The following is a 16,719-nucleotide window of genomic DNA, read 5'->3' on the forward strand; positions in this document are numbered from 1 at the left end:
TATGGCATCCCAAGAAACTAATTAATTATTAACTTCAAGGAAAAGCAAAAAGTTGTGCAAGAAAGCAAACGTAACTGGTGTAACATTTGGGGGTCAGATTTCAGTAGCATTTATATAGGCAAAATAATGTTTTAAAAATAATACAATTTTTTTTTTTTTTTCTCACTCTGTCATCCAGGCTGGAGTGCAGTGGTGTGAACTTGGCTCACTGCAACCTCCACCTCCTGGGTTCAAGCAATTATCATGCCTCAGCCTCCTGAGTAGCTGGGATTACAGGTACCCACCACCACACCAGACTAATTTTTGTATTTTTAGTGAGACGGGGTTTCACCATGTTGGCCAGACAGGTCTTGAATTTCTGACCTTAAGTGATCCACCCTCCTTGGACTCCAAATGTGCTGGGATTACAGGTGTGAGCCACCATGCCCGGCTGAGAAATTTTTTTTTTCTTTTTTTCTTTTTTTTTTTGAGACAGAGTCTCACTCTGCAGCCCAGGCTGGAGTGCAGTGGCGCGATCTCGACTCACTGCAAGCTCCACCTCCCAGGTTCCCGCCATTCTCCTGCCTCAGCCTCCTGAGTAGCTGGGACTACAGGCACCGACCACCACGCCAGGATATTTTTTTTGTATTTTTAGTAAAGACGCAGTTTCACCGTGTTAGCCAGGATGGTCTCGATCTCCCGACCTTGTGATCCGCCTGCCTTTGCCTCCCAAAGTGCTGGGATTACAGGTGTGAGCCACCGCGCCCAGATGAGAAATTTTTTAGAAAACCATGGTATCACATTGTGAAGAAAGGGAGAGGAGACTGGCAACATATTGGTCTACTGGATACAAGAGAATTATTCTTACTTCCAGTCATAGAAATTCTACAGATAATGCTTAATGTTTGAAAATGAAGTATTATTATAAGCTTAGTATACAGAGATATGGAAATGAATGGCAAAAGACACAGCTAAAAGTTGAAGGTGGTCCCCTCTGAAGAATGAGACATGAGAAATTGGATGTTGAGTGCTAGAAAATACTGCTTTTTCATAATAAATTTTGTAGAACTGTTTGCCCTTTTAAACTATGTATGTATCAACTTTGACAAAAAATAAAGGCAAAACTTAAGGTAAAATAAGCAAAAATGAATAATTTACAAAGGAAGAAACAAAGGAACACATGCCCAACATCAGTTAGCTATGAGATCAATTTAAAATAAACAAAAATAAGTTTTATAATATTAAATATCAAATATGCAATCAAGAGGTAGGAGTATAAATAAGTAAAATGAGTTTGTAGAAATACTGAAAATCTGCATACACTAAAACCCAGCTCATCCACTTCTAGGTTGACACTCAGGAAACTTTTGTACAACATCAGGAGAAACTATATATAAGAAAGTTAATCATGGCTCAGCGCAGTGGCTCATGCCTGTAATCCCAGCACTTTGGGAGGACGAGGCTGTCAGATCACCTGAGGTCAGGAGTTCGAGACCAGCCTGACCAACATGGTGAAACCCCATTTCTACTAAAAATACAAAAATTAGCAGGGCATGGTAGTGCGTGCCTGTAATCCCAGTTACTCGGGAGGCTAAGGTAGGAGAATCACTTGAATCTGGAAGGTGGAGGTTGCAATGAGTTGAGATCATGCCACTGTACTCCAGCCTGGGCAACAGAGCGAGACTCCATCTCAAAAAAAAAAAAAAAAAAAAAAAGGCCGGGCGTGGTGGCTCAAGCCTGTAATCCCAGCACTTAGGGAGGCCAAGGCAGGCGGATCACAAGGTCAGGAGATCGAGACCATCCTGGCTAACATGGTGAAACCCCGTCTCTACTAAAAATACAAGAAAATTAGCCGGGCGTGGTGGCGGGCGCCTGTAGTCCCAGCTACTCAGGAGGCTGAGGCAGGAGAATGGCGTGAACCCGGGAGGCGGAGCTTGCAGTGAGCCGAGATCGCCACTGCACTCCAGCCTAGGGCACAGAGCGAGACCCCGTCTCAAAAAAAAAAAAAAAAAAAAAAAAAGAAAAAGAAAGTTAATCACCACGTTGTTCATAATAGTGAAAACTTGAAAAGAAGAAAATCTTTACCAGTAGACATTTATCCAACCCAGATAAAAGATACTTTAGGCACAGTGGCTCATGTCTGTAATCCTAGCATTTTGGGAGGCTTAGGCTGGAGGACTGCTTGAGCTCAGGAGTTTGAGAACAGCTTAGGAAACGCGGTGAGACCCCCATCTCTAAAAAAAAAAAAAAAAAAAATTAAACATTAGCTGGGAGTTACTAGGGAGGCTGAGGTACGAGATTAGCTTGAATCCGGAGGCAGAGGTTGCAGTGAGCCAAGATCACGCCAATGCACTCTAGCCTCGGTGACAGAGCGAGACTCCATCTCAAAAAATAAATAAAATAAAATAAGCTGGGAGTGGTGGCATGCGCCTATGGTTCCAGCTACTCAGGAGGCTGAGGCAGGAGGATCGTTTGAACCCAGGAGATCAAGTACAACTCTATCTCTCTCTCTTTCTCACTCTCTTTCTTTCTATGTATATATATTTCATATTTTTATATAATAAAATTCTATATGGCAGTTAAGAGGAGTAACCTAACTTTATATATCAAAACATAAATCTCATATGTTGACTGAAAAAGAAATTTGAAAAACATGTCCAACCTAGTACCAGTTATGTAAATTTTAAAACACACCACATGTTGCTTATAAAGATATGAATGTTGCCGGGCGCGGTGGCTCAAGCCTGTAATCCCAGCACTTTGGGAGGCCGAGACGGGCGGATCACGAGGTCAGGAGATCGAGACCATCCTGGCTAACACGGTGAAACCCCGTCTCTACTAAAAAATACAAAAAACTAGCCGGGCGAGGTGGCGGGCGCTTGTAGTCCCAGCTACTCGGGAGGCTGAGGCAGGAGAATGGCGTAAACCCGGGAGGCGGAGCTTGCAGTGAGCTGAGATCCGGCCACTGCACTCCAGCCTGGGTGACAGAGCGAGACTCCGTCTCAAAATAAAATAAAATAAAATAAAATAAAATAAAGATATGAATGTTTATAAACGTATAAATGCAAGATCCGTGTTTTTACGTGGGTTAGATGGACATACACTAAATCCATAAGAGCCTTGGAAAGAAGGTTACACAATTAAACTGAAGGTAAGTAGAGAAAGAACATCCATCTCATTTGTAATATTTTAGTTCTTGTATGTAAAAAATATTTTAAGGAAACATGAGAAAATACTGTCATTTCTGGGTTTAAAACTTGGGGTTTTTAAATTTGTAACCCAGCCACTTGTGTTACGGGCTCACACCTGTAATCCCAGCACTTTGGGAGCCTGAAGCGGGTGGATCACCTGAGGTCAGCAGTTTGAGACCAGCCTGGCCAACATGGGGAAAATCCGTCTCTACTGAAAATACAGATTAGGCGGCCGTGGCGGCAGGAGCCTGTAATCCCATCTATTCCGGAGGCTGAGGCAGGAGAATCACTTGAACCTGGGAGGCAGAGGTTGCACTTAGCCTAGATCGCGCCACTGCCCTCCAGCCTGGGGGATACAGTGAGACTCTGTCTCCAAACAAACAAACAAACAAACAAACAAAAAAAGAAATAAAATAAAATCTGTAACTCAAATACTTTTCTGTATTTTTATTTTTCAAATTTAAAAAAAGAGCTGTAAAAATGTTTCGTTGGGAAACAAATTTCAGAAATCGACTCAAAAATAATGCAAGTACTTGAACAGTCTAACAACTTATAAATGTTCCAAAACATCAAAGATCCATCTACTCAAAAAGGCACCAAGCCCAGCCAGTTTTAAGGTTTTCTACCTAATGTTCCAGAAACAGTGTCCTAACTCATACAATGAGGGTAGCGTAATCTTGGTAAAAAACAGAGCCAGATTATTGGCCCCTCAAATTCAGCAGTGTATTAAACCGCATCATCTTGCTTAAGGTTTATAAAAAGAGTGCATTCATGATTCATCAGGAAAGCAATTTATAAAGTACAGTAAAAAAAAATCAAACGAGAAAAGTCTTCATCTTTATAGCGTAAAGCTTAAAGTTCAGCTGACAAAAAAATAGTAAAATTTATTATGTATTTTTTTCAAATCCTTGCAAACTAGGAGTAAAACAGAATTTCTAAGTATTAGAATGAAGAACATTTACCTTAGTCAAAAACAACTCAGAATGCCCACTATCAGGTTCTAGTTAACAGAATAAAATTTAAATGTTCCAAAGGAGAAAGTAAATGTCAATAGTCACGGATTATACAACTGCCTACTTAGAAATTTCAAGGAGGTCCCCAGACAAATTTAGATATAAGACCGAAGAACACTCCGGTCGCCCGGAACTCCAGCCCCACTCCCAGACCGGCGCTTGAGGGGATGCGCATGCGCGCGCCCTGCGCAGGCGCGCAGAACGCAGTGAAGGACTATGGCTAGCCAACGCTTCCCTACGCCGTTCCACGGGCACGTGGGCCGCGGCGCCTTCAGCGACGTGTACGAGCCCGCGGAGGACACGTTTCTGCTTCTGGACGCGCTCGAGGCAGCAGCTGCCGAGCTGGCGGGGTGCGAGGAGGGGAGGGGCTCTGACGGGAAAGGGCTGAGGCGTTCTGAAGAAGGGCAGTGGCGGAGGGCTGGGACGGTGGCTATCATCGCCCTGAGCCGGAGGAGGCGGGGTCCACTTGCAGATGATTGACAGCCAGGACGCCGTAATTGAGAATTTTCCTGTACTTACAAGTAATGAGTGTGCCGGGGACACATCTCCTTTGCCAGGGGCTGCTCTGTCTCATAAGCTCCCTGACTGCTTATCATGCAAAGGCGTCTCTTCCTGTCACCTGTTAATCTGAAGAACACATGTCCCTGAGAGATGCGATAGTATAACACGTTTGGAAACAAAATATTCCGGAAACGTTGATTATTAATTTTTAAAGTATTAAATATTAAAATTGCGTGGTATTATTTGGTTTACTCAGCACATAGCACCCTTAACAAACATGAAAGAAAGTTGTGTTACTGGAGGGGGGAAATATTTTTAAACCCACTGGATAGCATACTTTAGCACCAGCCAGTCCTCACTTGTGGCTACAGAGCACTTGAAATGTGGCTAGTGCTACTGAGGAACTGAATTTTTCATTTAATTGTTACAAAATAGAAAGTTACATCCAGCTAGCAGACAATAGTCTACCCTAGCACTTTATTTAAATGGATTTGTTGAAGTGATCGCCATCAATTTTAAATTAATAGCAGAAAGAATGAATACTGACATTGTGATTTTTAAATGTAAGGAATTTGTGTTGTTAGATTTGTTTGAAGATGAGGTGAACTGGGTTTTCTCAGGGTGGAACAAACAGCTGTCAGATTTCAAAGATCTATATTGTATTTATTTATCCCTCTTAAACTTGGTCATATTTTTCCACGTATAAAACGCCCCAGCTCTTATTAAACTAGTCTTTCATTGTAGATGATGGAACTTTTGGATTTACTGGAGTATAGAGTGGAACAGTACTGTTTTATAACTTGTCTTTTCTCAAGATAGCCCAGAAAGATTTACAAGCACAAATTGCACTGCAAAGTATGCTGTAAAAGGAGCTGATTTTGTTATAAAGTCTTGGGTTATTTCTAGTTTGGAATTCTAATTATTTATGAGACCGTGATAGTTATTTTCAAAGAGAAGCCACCTGGTGAGATTCACAGACCTTACTACCACCTAATAAAGACTTGTCAGATGTGTAGACTGGTTCCAAAAGTTTAAAACCTCTGGAGCTTGTCACTGGGTAGTTGTTTTTGGAGTTTAGTGCTAAAAATTTCCCTAAATGCCATCAAGCTGATCTTTGTGATAGGGATAATTTATGCTTTTAATGCATGTGTAACATTATAGAGGCCTGGCACTGTGGTTTATTACTGTAGTCCTAACTACTTGGGAGGCTGAGGCGGGAGATCACTTGAGCCCAGGAGTTAAAGGCTGCGGTGCGCTATGGTGGCACCACTGCACTCGAGCCTAGGTGACAGAGCAAGAGCATGGATCTAAAAAAGAACTTCCAAGATTATAGGCAAGAAAATAAATTTAATGGAAAGATAAAGTACGGTAGAATGAAGATTTTAATAGTTAACAGCATTCTCGGATGGCTAACATTAGAAGATCAGATACTATTATCTGAATTAGCTTATAGCTGTATAGAAAAGGAATTTTTGTCCTGCTCTATTACTGGGGGACCTTTTAATTCTCTAGGATATACTGATGGCTCTATGAATGTTAGGTGTTAAAAATGATAGAGAAACCTTTTATCAAAAATTAGTAATAATACAAACCTTATCATTTTAGGAAATACTAAGCTAGGAGCTCCTTGTGCAAAGGAATGGTATCTTTCACATTAAGATTTCCAACCCTGGATTAACGTTTTTCCATACTTTTTAATGTAATGGTTTGTCGAAATTAACTGAAAGCCATGTTTGGTAATATATAACTTTTGTGGACTTAAAATATATTACATACCCAAAATATTAGTAATTTTGAGTTGTGCAGTATTAAGTATGAAGTAGTTGTCAGAAATTACAAATTTCTATTTCTATATATTTGCAGGTTAGTGATGATGCTAGAGAAATATACGTGCTAGAAATAAAGCTAGCATGAGAGTTTTCTGTGAAAAGTATTTTGATTCTACTGTACTAATATTTATTTTGTTTTTTTTTAGAGTGGAAATATGCCTAGAAGTAGGGGCAGGGTCTGGTGTAGTATCTGCATTCCTAGCCTCTATGATAGGTCCTCAGGCTTTGTACATGTAAGTATATCATATTCATCTAGATCTTCCACTGACAGTTTAACCATGATAACTCTAATGAAATAATTTTTAAATAGACAGTATGTATCTTATAGTATTTAAGCATAGCAAAAACTCAGATTACAAACTATGCTTCCCTAAAAATTATTCATGTTCAAACTGCTCCATCATACTGCATAATTGTAGAAGCAGCATAATTTTAGATCGTCTCTAAATTTGATTTATTTCTTAGGTAAATAATTTGATATAAGAAATTTAAAGTTGCTTAAGTTTATAGAAAATTGGAGAATATAGAAAAGTATAAAGAAGAAAATTAAAATCACCTATAAATTTTACCATACATGGTCCAACTGAGTTTCCTTCTGTTTTTTTTTTTTTTTTCATTTCCTGTGTGTGTGTTTTTTTTTTGAGACAAAGTCTCGCTCTGTCGCCCAGCATGGAGTGCAGTGGCTTGATCTTGGCTCACTGCAACCTCGGCCTCCTGGGTTCTTGCCATTCTCCTGCCTCAGCCTCCTGAGTAGCTGGGACTACAGGCACCTGCCACCATGCCCAGCTAATTTTTTTTTTTGTATTTTTGGTAGAGATGGGGTTTCACCATGTTAGGCAGGATGGTCTCGATCTCCTGACCTGGTGATCCGCCTGCCTCGGCCTCCCAAAGTGCTGGGATTACAGGCGTGAACCACCGCGCCTGGCCCATTTCCTGTGTTTTTAATTTAATTTTGTCTCATAAACATTTTCCTATCAAAAATTCCCTTTAAATTTCATTTTTGGTGGCTGCATAGTACTCCTTCGTTGGATGTATCATAATTTCATAAATTCCTTCAGATGTGTGTGCATGTATGTGTATTCTACTCTTGGACATTGTATCAATATAACAGTCTTTTTCATCAGTAGAACAAATCCTTGTTCTCTTCTTATTTGCCGTTATTGAATACATTCTAATTTTTTTTTCTAAATCTGTTCTGTGTAGAATTAATGGAACATTCCTTGAAATTACTCAGAAACAGATTTGCCTTATGGACATAGGATAGTTTCCTTCCGTTTCTGTTTATAGGTGCACTGATATCAACCCTGAGGCAGCAGCTTGTACCATAGAGACAGCACGCTGTAACAAAGTCCACGTTCAACCAGTTATTACAGATTTGGTAAGCTAATCTTTGTCCAATAATAATTTTCTTTTCAAATAAGGTTAAGATGTTTTAGGTCAAAGAAACTTTGGTAAGTAATTGACTTTTGACCCACTAAGCAGTATACCCTATACAAAGTAAATTCTTCGTTGATGTAATCCATCTTTTCCACAATTCAAAAGGAATTTATATTAACTTATATAGATCAGACTTCTTTCAGTCAGAAGTTATAGTGAACCCTGTTCAAACTGGCTTAAATTTAAAATGTTAGTCCAGGTGCAAAGGCTCACACCTTTAGTCCCAGTACTCTGGGATGCCAAGGCACGATGATTGCTTGAGCCCAGGAGTTCGAGACCAGCTTGTACAATATAGTGAGACCTCGTCTCTACGAAAAATAAAAATTAAAAAAAAAATAGCTGGATGTGGTTGTGCACACCTGTGGTGCCAGCTACTTGGGAGGCTGAGGTGGGAGGATTGCTTGACCCTGGGAGGTTGAGGCTGCCTTGAGCCATGATCGTGCCACTGCACTCCAGCCCGGGGAACAGAACAAGGCCCTGTCTCAAAAAAAAAACAAAAAAACAAAACAAAACAAAAATTTGATGGCTTCAGCACAGCTACTTCCAGGAACTCTAAGAATGTTATAGACGTCTTTTTCTTATCTCTGAACTTCTCTCTGGTGGCTCTATTCCTAGGCAATCTTTCCCTTCATGGTAACAGGATGTTTGCATATCTGTATCTTATTTCTCAACACCTTCCCGAGGAAAGAGGCCCTTTCTATTCAGTTACTGTAGAAGAGGCCCCAGAATGAGTATTATCTGGATCAACTTGGGTTATGTGCCTGTCAACCTTTTGCTGTGGTCAAAGGAGATTTGAATATGGAGATGATTGGCTTCAACCTGGCTCATAGTCCCATCCCAGGAGCTGAGTTGGGATAAACCCTACTCAGGCCACTTAGATAGAGAATGATGGGAGGTAGAGCTTCCCTAACAAAAGTCAAGGAAGTTAAATCAGAAGAAAGGGGCAGTGGGTCCTCGGTAGGTAAAAACAACAAATGACAACTGCACAACTGTTGTTTTAAGAAGTTAACAGCACACATTTTCAAGTAGCAGTTTTAAATTTGTGGGTTTTTAATTTATGTACGTGAAATACCTTTTTATAAGCAAAAATAATAATAGCATGCACCAGGTAGACATATGAAATACAAAATACTTCTGTGCTCCTTAACCTACACTTTTCTTACACTGATGAGCGTAGGTAGCTTTCCTGTTTGCTTTTTTTTTTTTTAATTTGTAAATGATTTTGTAGCTTAGAAGGAATTAAGCCAGAGAGATAAGAAATTATTTTCATATTATTAGAAGTTGTTACTGCTAATAAAAGCTAGGGTATCGAGAAAGGTACTCTGGTAATTTGCATGAGATCAATGTGGTGATTTTTGTTTTTGTATTTTAAAAATTTCTTTTTTTCTTTCTCTTTTTTTCCTTTTTTTTTTTTTTTTTTTGAGACAGAGTCTCACTTTGTCGCCCAGGCTGGAGTGTAGTGGCGCAGTCTTGGCTCACTGCAGACTCCGCCTCCTGGGTTCAAGCAATTATCCTGCCTCAGCCTCCCGAGTAGCTGGGATTACAGGCACCCACCACTGCGCCTGGCTAGTTTTTTGTATTTTTAGTAGAGACTGGGTTTCATCATGTTGGCCATGGGTTAGCCAGGCTGGTCTTGAACTCCTGACCTCAGGTGATCCGCCTGCCTCGGCCTCCCAAAGTGCTAGGATTACGGGCATGAGCCACCAAGCGTGGCCTAAAAATTTCTCTAATGTTTCCATAATTAGTGTTAAGTAAGTGTTTTTGATAGAATGGTGAAACACCAGAGATAGAAGAAACTATAGAACAGTATCCAGTAAATGATGGTAGGTATCTGTACAGATATGGGAAAAATTGTGAAAATGTTAGCAAATATAGTTGTAAACTTACATCCAAGTCTATACAGATTATACAGAATCAGAGTTTGCTTTCTTATTTCATTTTCTAAAAGTGAACCCAGAATATAAATATATGTGCTGTTGAGGAGTATAGGCTTTTTAATGTTCATTCTGATAGTTTAATTTCCTTATTTTTATTTAATAGCCTATATTATTTTTCTGAATGAAAAGGTAAAAATACTTAACTTCATTTCTCTCTACAAGTGCAGGCCCTAACACGTTATTTTCCCAAAAACATGGAAGATTATTTTTAAAGATTGATTTGTCGATTATTTAATTCAGAGTTTAATGTAAAATTCTCACTATTGTTGAATACATTTAGGTCAAAGGCTTGCTACCAAGATTGAAGGAAAAAGTTGATCTTCTGGTGTTCAATCCCCCCTATGTAGTGACTCCACCTGAAGAGGTAAAACATACAACAAAATTTAATTATTAATATTTTCAATTATTTTGTTTGTAAATTCAAATGAATGTTACCCTATGAGATCAATCAGCTGCTGCTATCACAGACTACTCTGATTTTACTCCTAATTGTCAGTGATCGAGTCCTATTAATAGACCTAGGAAAGGAACCTTAAATGATGGAAATACAAACTGTGACACATATCTGTCACTAAAAATCACATTCGTATCAGGCCATGGTGTTTATATTCATATATTCAAATATACATGTACATATATATTACATATATCCTTTATCATGAATAAAAAATTTGCAAAACAAAATGTTTTAACCTGCCGGGCACAGTGGCCCACGCCTGTAATCCCAGCACTTTGGGAGGCTGAGGCAGCAGATTACTGGGGTCAAGGGTTCAAGACCAGCCTGGCCAACATGGTGAAACACCGTCTCTACTAAAAATACAAAAATTAGCTGGACCTGGTGGCACACACCTGTAATCCCAGCTATTTGGGAGACTGTCGCAGGAGAATTGCTTGAGCCTGGAAGACGGAGGTTGCAATGAGCCGAGATCGGCCAGTGTACTCCAGCCTGGCTGACAGAGTGAGACTCTGTCTCAAAAAAAAAAAAAAAAAAATTTTTTTTTAACCAATCTTAAATTCACATAGGAATTCCTTCTGAAAGTTTCTGGTTTCCTCCTTTCACAAGTATTTCCAAAAAGTGAAAGAGTGAAACCAATTCTCATTTCAGATAGGGAAAACAAATAATCTTGAAGTATATTATTTTTTAAAATCTCGGTAATGAAGAGGTAAATCCGTTAACCTTTTCCCAGGAATGGTCAAAGTTTAATAATGGGCTAAGACTAGCTTTCCTTTAATTATTATGCTTTTTTATTCTTTGATAATTATTCTCTGGCAAGGCTGGTAAACATTACATTCACCTCAACGCCAAGATGGGAAGGATCCATTTGGCTGTTGCTACTAATGGCAGTTAAACAGCGAAAAAGCTATTGCTTTGCTGACATATGAACTCATATGACAGGGAAGTCAGAAGGTGAACAGCCGTTGAGGGAAATGCAGCTTCATAAAGCTCTTTAGGAAAGCACTATCCAACTAGTGGGAAGACTAATCAATGAAAAGGAGATTCTGGGAACATGGTGACCTGAATGGGTTTCCTTACTTCATGTTTCTAGCCCTAAGCCACATGCTTCTGAGCCTTACAGCTGCTGGGACGTATAGATGATTGAGTGCAGGCAATGCCTTGGGCTTTTTTGCTTTCCCAACGGAGAGAAAACCTGTCGTATTCTCATGAGCTGGGCAATTAGCTAGAAAGCAGGATAAAATACAACACAACGAAGATGTCTTGGAGCTTAAAAATACGTTTTACACAGTAAAACATCAGGCAGTGAATTAAAAGAGAATGTGGTCACTGTCAAGACCTGAATCAGTGGTCTGGAAACCCAATGAAAAAAAGATTTCAGTGCACAGAGCACAAAGATACAGAGAAGAATTCACAAAGGTAAAAGAGAAGAGACTCAGAGATTAGATCCAGGAAACCTAATATACAAATAATAGGAGTTTGTATTTATAATAAGCTGTGGGTATACTTACTGATATATTGAAACATGAAGTAGGATGTTGGTTTGTGCCAACAGCACAAATGGGGTGTATAACCCAGGAGAGAAGTAGAGAGAATGCCAGGAAAAGGAAGTCTCCAGGAGGAAAGTCTTAAAAACAGAGGAAATGATACATTTCCTAATATGATTAACTTTGTGGAAAATTGTGTTGAGAAGCTTATGATAGGTGTGGGAATGATTAGAGTCAAAAAAATTAAGCAAATGGACATAGTGAATGCCCATCAATAGCCAACTAAGATGTGATACTTTTCTTCCAGGAAATATTATATAGCCCTTAAAAGAATGAATTAGAAGTAGAGAGGGGGTTTCACCATGTTGGCCAGGCTGGTCTTGAACTCCTGACTTCAGGTAATCTGCCTGCCTTGGCCTCCCAAAATCCTGGGATTACAAGCATGAACCACCACACCTGGCCTCGATTCACTTTTAAATTTTATGTAGAGTCATAAAAACAGGGTTTTGAAACATTGAAGGTGATCTGGCCATGATCTTTAATCTTCAGAATCCTTGTTGATGTCATCAGCATTGACAAGATGGCAGAGAATTTCCATTTGATCTGTGACACCAAGGGTCACTTTGCTGTACATCATATTACACCTGAGGAGGCCAAGTACAAGTTGTGCAAAGTGAGAAGAATCTTTGTGGGCACAAAAGGAATCCCTTATCTGGTGACTCATGATGCTTGCACCATCTGCTACCCTGATCCCCTCATCAAGGTGAATGACACTGTTCAGATTGATTTGGAGACTGCCAAGATTACTGATTTCAACAAATTTGACACTGGTCATCTGTGTATGGTGACTGGAGGTGCTAACCTGGGTAGAATTGGTGTGATCCCCAACCCTGGATCTTCTGATGTGGTTCACCTGAAAGATGCCAATGGCAACAGATTTGCCACTCGACTTTCCAACATTTTTCTTATTGGCAAGAACAACAAACTGTGGATTTCTCTTCCCTGAGGAAAGGGTGTCCGCCTCACCATTGCTGAAGACAGAGACAAGAGACTGGCGGCCAAACAGAGCAGTGGGAGAAATGGTCCCTGGGTGATACGTTAGGTTTTTGTATGTAATTAAAAATAATGTGGCATGTTTAATAGAAAAAAAAAAGAATTAGAACTATATCAAATGATATGAAGAGATTTTCATAAGGTATTGTTGAATGAGAAAAGCAAGATGTAAGTAAGCGTATAGAATATATCCGGTCATTGTAAAACATGGCAAAAAAGAAAAACCTGTGTGTGTAGAAGATAGGCAAAGGCAGACAAACAAAACAGTAAAATCAAAAAGTGTGGCTTTTTTTTCTTTTTCTTCAAGCTCTGTTCGACCCGCTTTTTAAAAGCAGGAATGTGAACATTTCTCTTCTTCATAAAGGTATATGTGCATAAGGTTATAGCTATAAAGCAATTATTTTTAATGAGGAAATATATGCTATATTAAATGAATGACTAGCAGACATTATTGTGTAAAAATAATTTAAACTAAAATATGGACAAAGGGCCCAAAAGGAAATAGGAAGAAACTAGTTGTGTTAGGGTTAAAGTAACTTCTGAGGGACATCTTCAAAACATTCTTTAATCTTAAAAATAATGTACAACAGAGCAGTCTTTGTGGCTCATGCCTATAACTCCAGCACTTTGGGAGGCTGACCTGGGAGGATCACGTGAGGCCAGAAGTTCTTGACCAGCCTGGGCAGCATAGTGACAGCCCCCTTTTCTACAAAAAATTTAGAAAATTGGCCGGGCGCAGTGGCTCACACCTATAATCCCAGCACTTTGGGAGGCCGAGGCGGGGGGATCACGAGGTCAGGAGATCGAGACCATTCTGGCTAATACAGTGAAACCCCGTTTCTACTAAAAATACAAAAAATTAGCCAGATGTGGTGGTGGGCACCTGTCGTTCTAGCTGCTCGGGAGGCTGAGGCAGGAGAATGGCCTAAACACGGGAGGCAGAGCTTGCAGTGAGCTGAGATTGAGCCACTGCACTCCAGCCTGGGCGATAGTGCGAGACTCCGGCTCAAAAAAAAAAAAAAAAAATTAACCAGGCATGGTTGTTTGCGCCTGTAGTCCTCTTAGATACTTGGGAAGCTGAAGTGGGAGGATCACTTGAGCACAGGAGGTGGAAGCTGCAGTGAGCCATGATTACATGACTGCACTCCAGTCTAGGTGACAGAGGGAGACCCCGTCTCAAAAAAAAAAAAGTGAAAAAAGGAAACAATATACAATGATAAGGATCTAAAGATTTTTTAATACTATATAAGCTCTCAGGTGTATTGTTTCTAAAATATAGATTGTTAGAGGAAACATGCTTCAGTATGCCTTTATATAATATATAATAAATGGGTTCCTTAGAAAAGGTCTATGTGTTTCACACTTTAATCTATAAGAGGGCCAGATGCATTGGGACATTTTGAAACTTTGTTTCTGTACAGTAGGTATCTTACAATACAAGCTCCTCCTCCTAGCTTCTTTCTGTATTAAGTATAAAAGCTACCCACGTCTCTCAATTTAAGCATTGTACTAATAGTAATAACTATTATTAAGCCCTTGATATATGTTCTCATATATCAAGAGCAATGTTCTCAAAACTTTAAATATACTTCCTCATTCCTAACAGTGGATAAAAATATTTTTTTATTATTACAAAAACATTTTTTATCCAGTTATTATTTTTCTAATTGTACATATGGAACTATTCTTTTCCTAATTTTACAGATAAAGGAGGAAAGTAATTCACAAACAGGATTACTAATTTACCCAAGGTTACACACTAGAAAATGATGAAACTTAGATTCAACTTTACTGCTCCTTCGTCAGCAGTAAAAAATGCAAAATATATACTTGTTTGGTGATAATACTTCTCAAAAAGATTCGGTTTGTGATCTAAATCAAACGAGTTAAAAGAAAACATTCGGCCGGGCGCGGTGGCTTACGCCTGTAATCCCAGCGCTCTGGGAGGCCGAGGCGGGCGGATCACAAGGTCAGGAGATCGAGACCATCCTGGCTAACACGGTGAAACCCTGTCTCTACTAAAAATACAAAAAAGCCGGGCGCGGTGGCGGGCGCCTGTAGTCCCAGCTACTCGGGAGGCTGAGGCAGGAGAATGGCGTGAACCCGGGAGGCGGAGCTTGCAGTGAGCCGAGATCGTGCCACTGCACTCCAGCCTGGGCGACACAGCGAGACTCCGTCTCAAAAAATAAATTAAAAAAAAAAAAAGTAAACATTCTTTCTAATTGTTCACAGGTAGGAAGTCACGGAATAGAGGCAGCTTGGGCTGGTGGCAGAAATGGTCGGGAAGTCATGGACAGGTTTTTCCCCCTGGTTCCAGATCTCCTTTCACCAAGAGGATTATTCTATTTAGTTACCATTAAAGAAAACAACCCAGGTAATACAGACCAATTTATTGTTTAAGCATTTATGTTGCTGAAATCAAAAGTTAATAATGTAAAATGCTATAATTTATAAGATAACCTGGCATGTTAATGAATCACTTAAAACAATCACTGACAATAGCTAATAAAGGCATAAATTCATGTTGAAAGAGAAAAGAGGTTTTCAGGGGTAAATTTTTCTTATTTTAAAAAGTGTTATCTTCTCTTTTCCCCATTTATAACCTAATATTCAAGTACAAAGATCGCTAATGTTTTCTTCTAACACCTCAGCCTCAGTGTTATGAATTTTCTCTCTACTCTCTAGTCTTCATGCCCTTGACAATTGTGCTGTACTCTTTAGTTCGTCTGGAGTTCTATCATGAAAGTTATTTTATTGTATAGATTTTTATCTTTGTTTTCAGATTGCTTTATAACTAAATTGAACATAATCTTTCTTCTCTTTTTCTGTACACTTAAAGTTTGATTTTTAGCTTATACTAAAAATCCTCAGCCCTTCAAATCACATGATTGCTAGTTTTCTCTTGCCTTGCTTTCCTTTCCTTTCTTTTCCTTTCCTTTCCTTTCCTTTCTTTTCCTTTCCTTTCCTTCTTTCTTTTTCTCTCTCTTTTCTCTTCTCTTCTTTTTTTCCTTCCTTCCATCCGTCTTTCTTTCTTTTCCCTCCCTTCCTCCCTCCCTCCCTCCCTCCCTTCCTTCCTTCCTTCCTTCCTTCCTTCCTTCCTTCCTTCTCTCTCTCTTTTCCTTTCTTTCTCCTTCCCTCCCTTCCTCCCTCCTTCCTTCCTCCCTTCCTTCCCTTCTCTTCCCTTCCCTTATTTTCTTTTCTTTCTTTCTCTTCTCCTTTCCCTTCCTTCCATCCATCGGTCCTTCCTTCTTTCTCTCTCTCTCTTTCTTTCTTTCTTCTTCCTTCCCTTCTTTTCTTCTTTCTCTTTTTCTCTTTTCTCTTCTTTTTTCCTTCTGTCCGTCTTTCTTTTCTTCTCTTCTTTCTTTCTTTTTTCTTTCTTTTCTTTCTCTCTCTTTTCTCTTCTCTTATTTTTTCCTCCCTTTGTCCGTCTTTCTCTCTCTTTCTTTCCTTCCTTCCTTCCTTCTTCCTTCCTTCCTTCCTTTCCTTCTCTTCTCTTCTTTCTCTTTCTTTCTTTTTTTCTTTCTTTCTTTCTTTTCTCTCTCTCTCTTCTCTCCTTTTTTTCCTTCCTTCCGTCCATCCTTCCTTCTTTCTCTCTTTTCCTTACCTTTCCTTTTCTTTTTTTCTTTCTTCTCCATTTTCTTAGTTTAGTCTTCTGAGTTTTATTTATTTATAAGGAAGGTTTTCTTTTCTCAATATGCCTGAAAGAAATAAGCTACTTCTTCCACTCTCACTGTGCAATGTCACTATTCAGTTTGTCCCACACCATCATTGGCTCTTGTCATCCAAAGAGAAAGACATAGGGCAGAGATTGGAGCCAAGCAACTTAAAAACTGATCAC

At 39.5% G+C, this 16,719-nt stretch overlaps 1 protein-coding gene across 3 annotated transcripts in view; it reads left to right on the forward strand.

Moving 5' to 3' along the window:
* Positions 1-4,379: 4,379 nt before the first annotated feature.
* Positions 4,380-16,719, forward strand: part of N6AMT1 (N-6 adenine-specific DNA methyltransferase 1) — a 348,457-nt gene continuing 336,117 nt past the window's right edge. For 2 of the 3 annotated variants that reach the window (XR_007724273.1, XM_050784732.1), the window contains exons 1-5: positions 4,380-4,533; positions 6,660-6,746; positions 7,801-7,891; positions 10,168-10,251; positions 15,114-15,255. Coding sequence is in view for 2 of the 3 variants with exons in the window: in XM_050784732.1 (XP_050640689.1) it covers positions 4,400-4,533; positions 6,660-6,746; positions 7,801-7,891; positions 10,168-10,251; positions 15,114-15,255 (538 nt within the window). In the remaining variant the exon portion in view is untranslated. The remainder of the gene's footprint in view (positions 4,534-6,659; positions 6,747-7,800; positions 7,892-10,167; positions 10,252-15,113; positions 15,256-16,719) is intronic. The other variant, XM_050784733.1, reaches the window with a different exon arrangement.

This window comes from Macaca thibetana, chromosome 3 (assembly GCF_024542745.1).
Source record: "Macaca thibetana thibetana isolate TM-01 chromosome 3, ASM2454274v1, whole genome shotgun sequence".
Classification (NCBI taxonomy): domain Eukaryota; kingdom Metazoa; phylum Chordata; class Mammalia; order Primates; family Cercopithecidae; genus Macaca; species Macaca thibetana.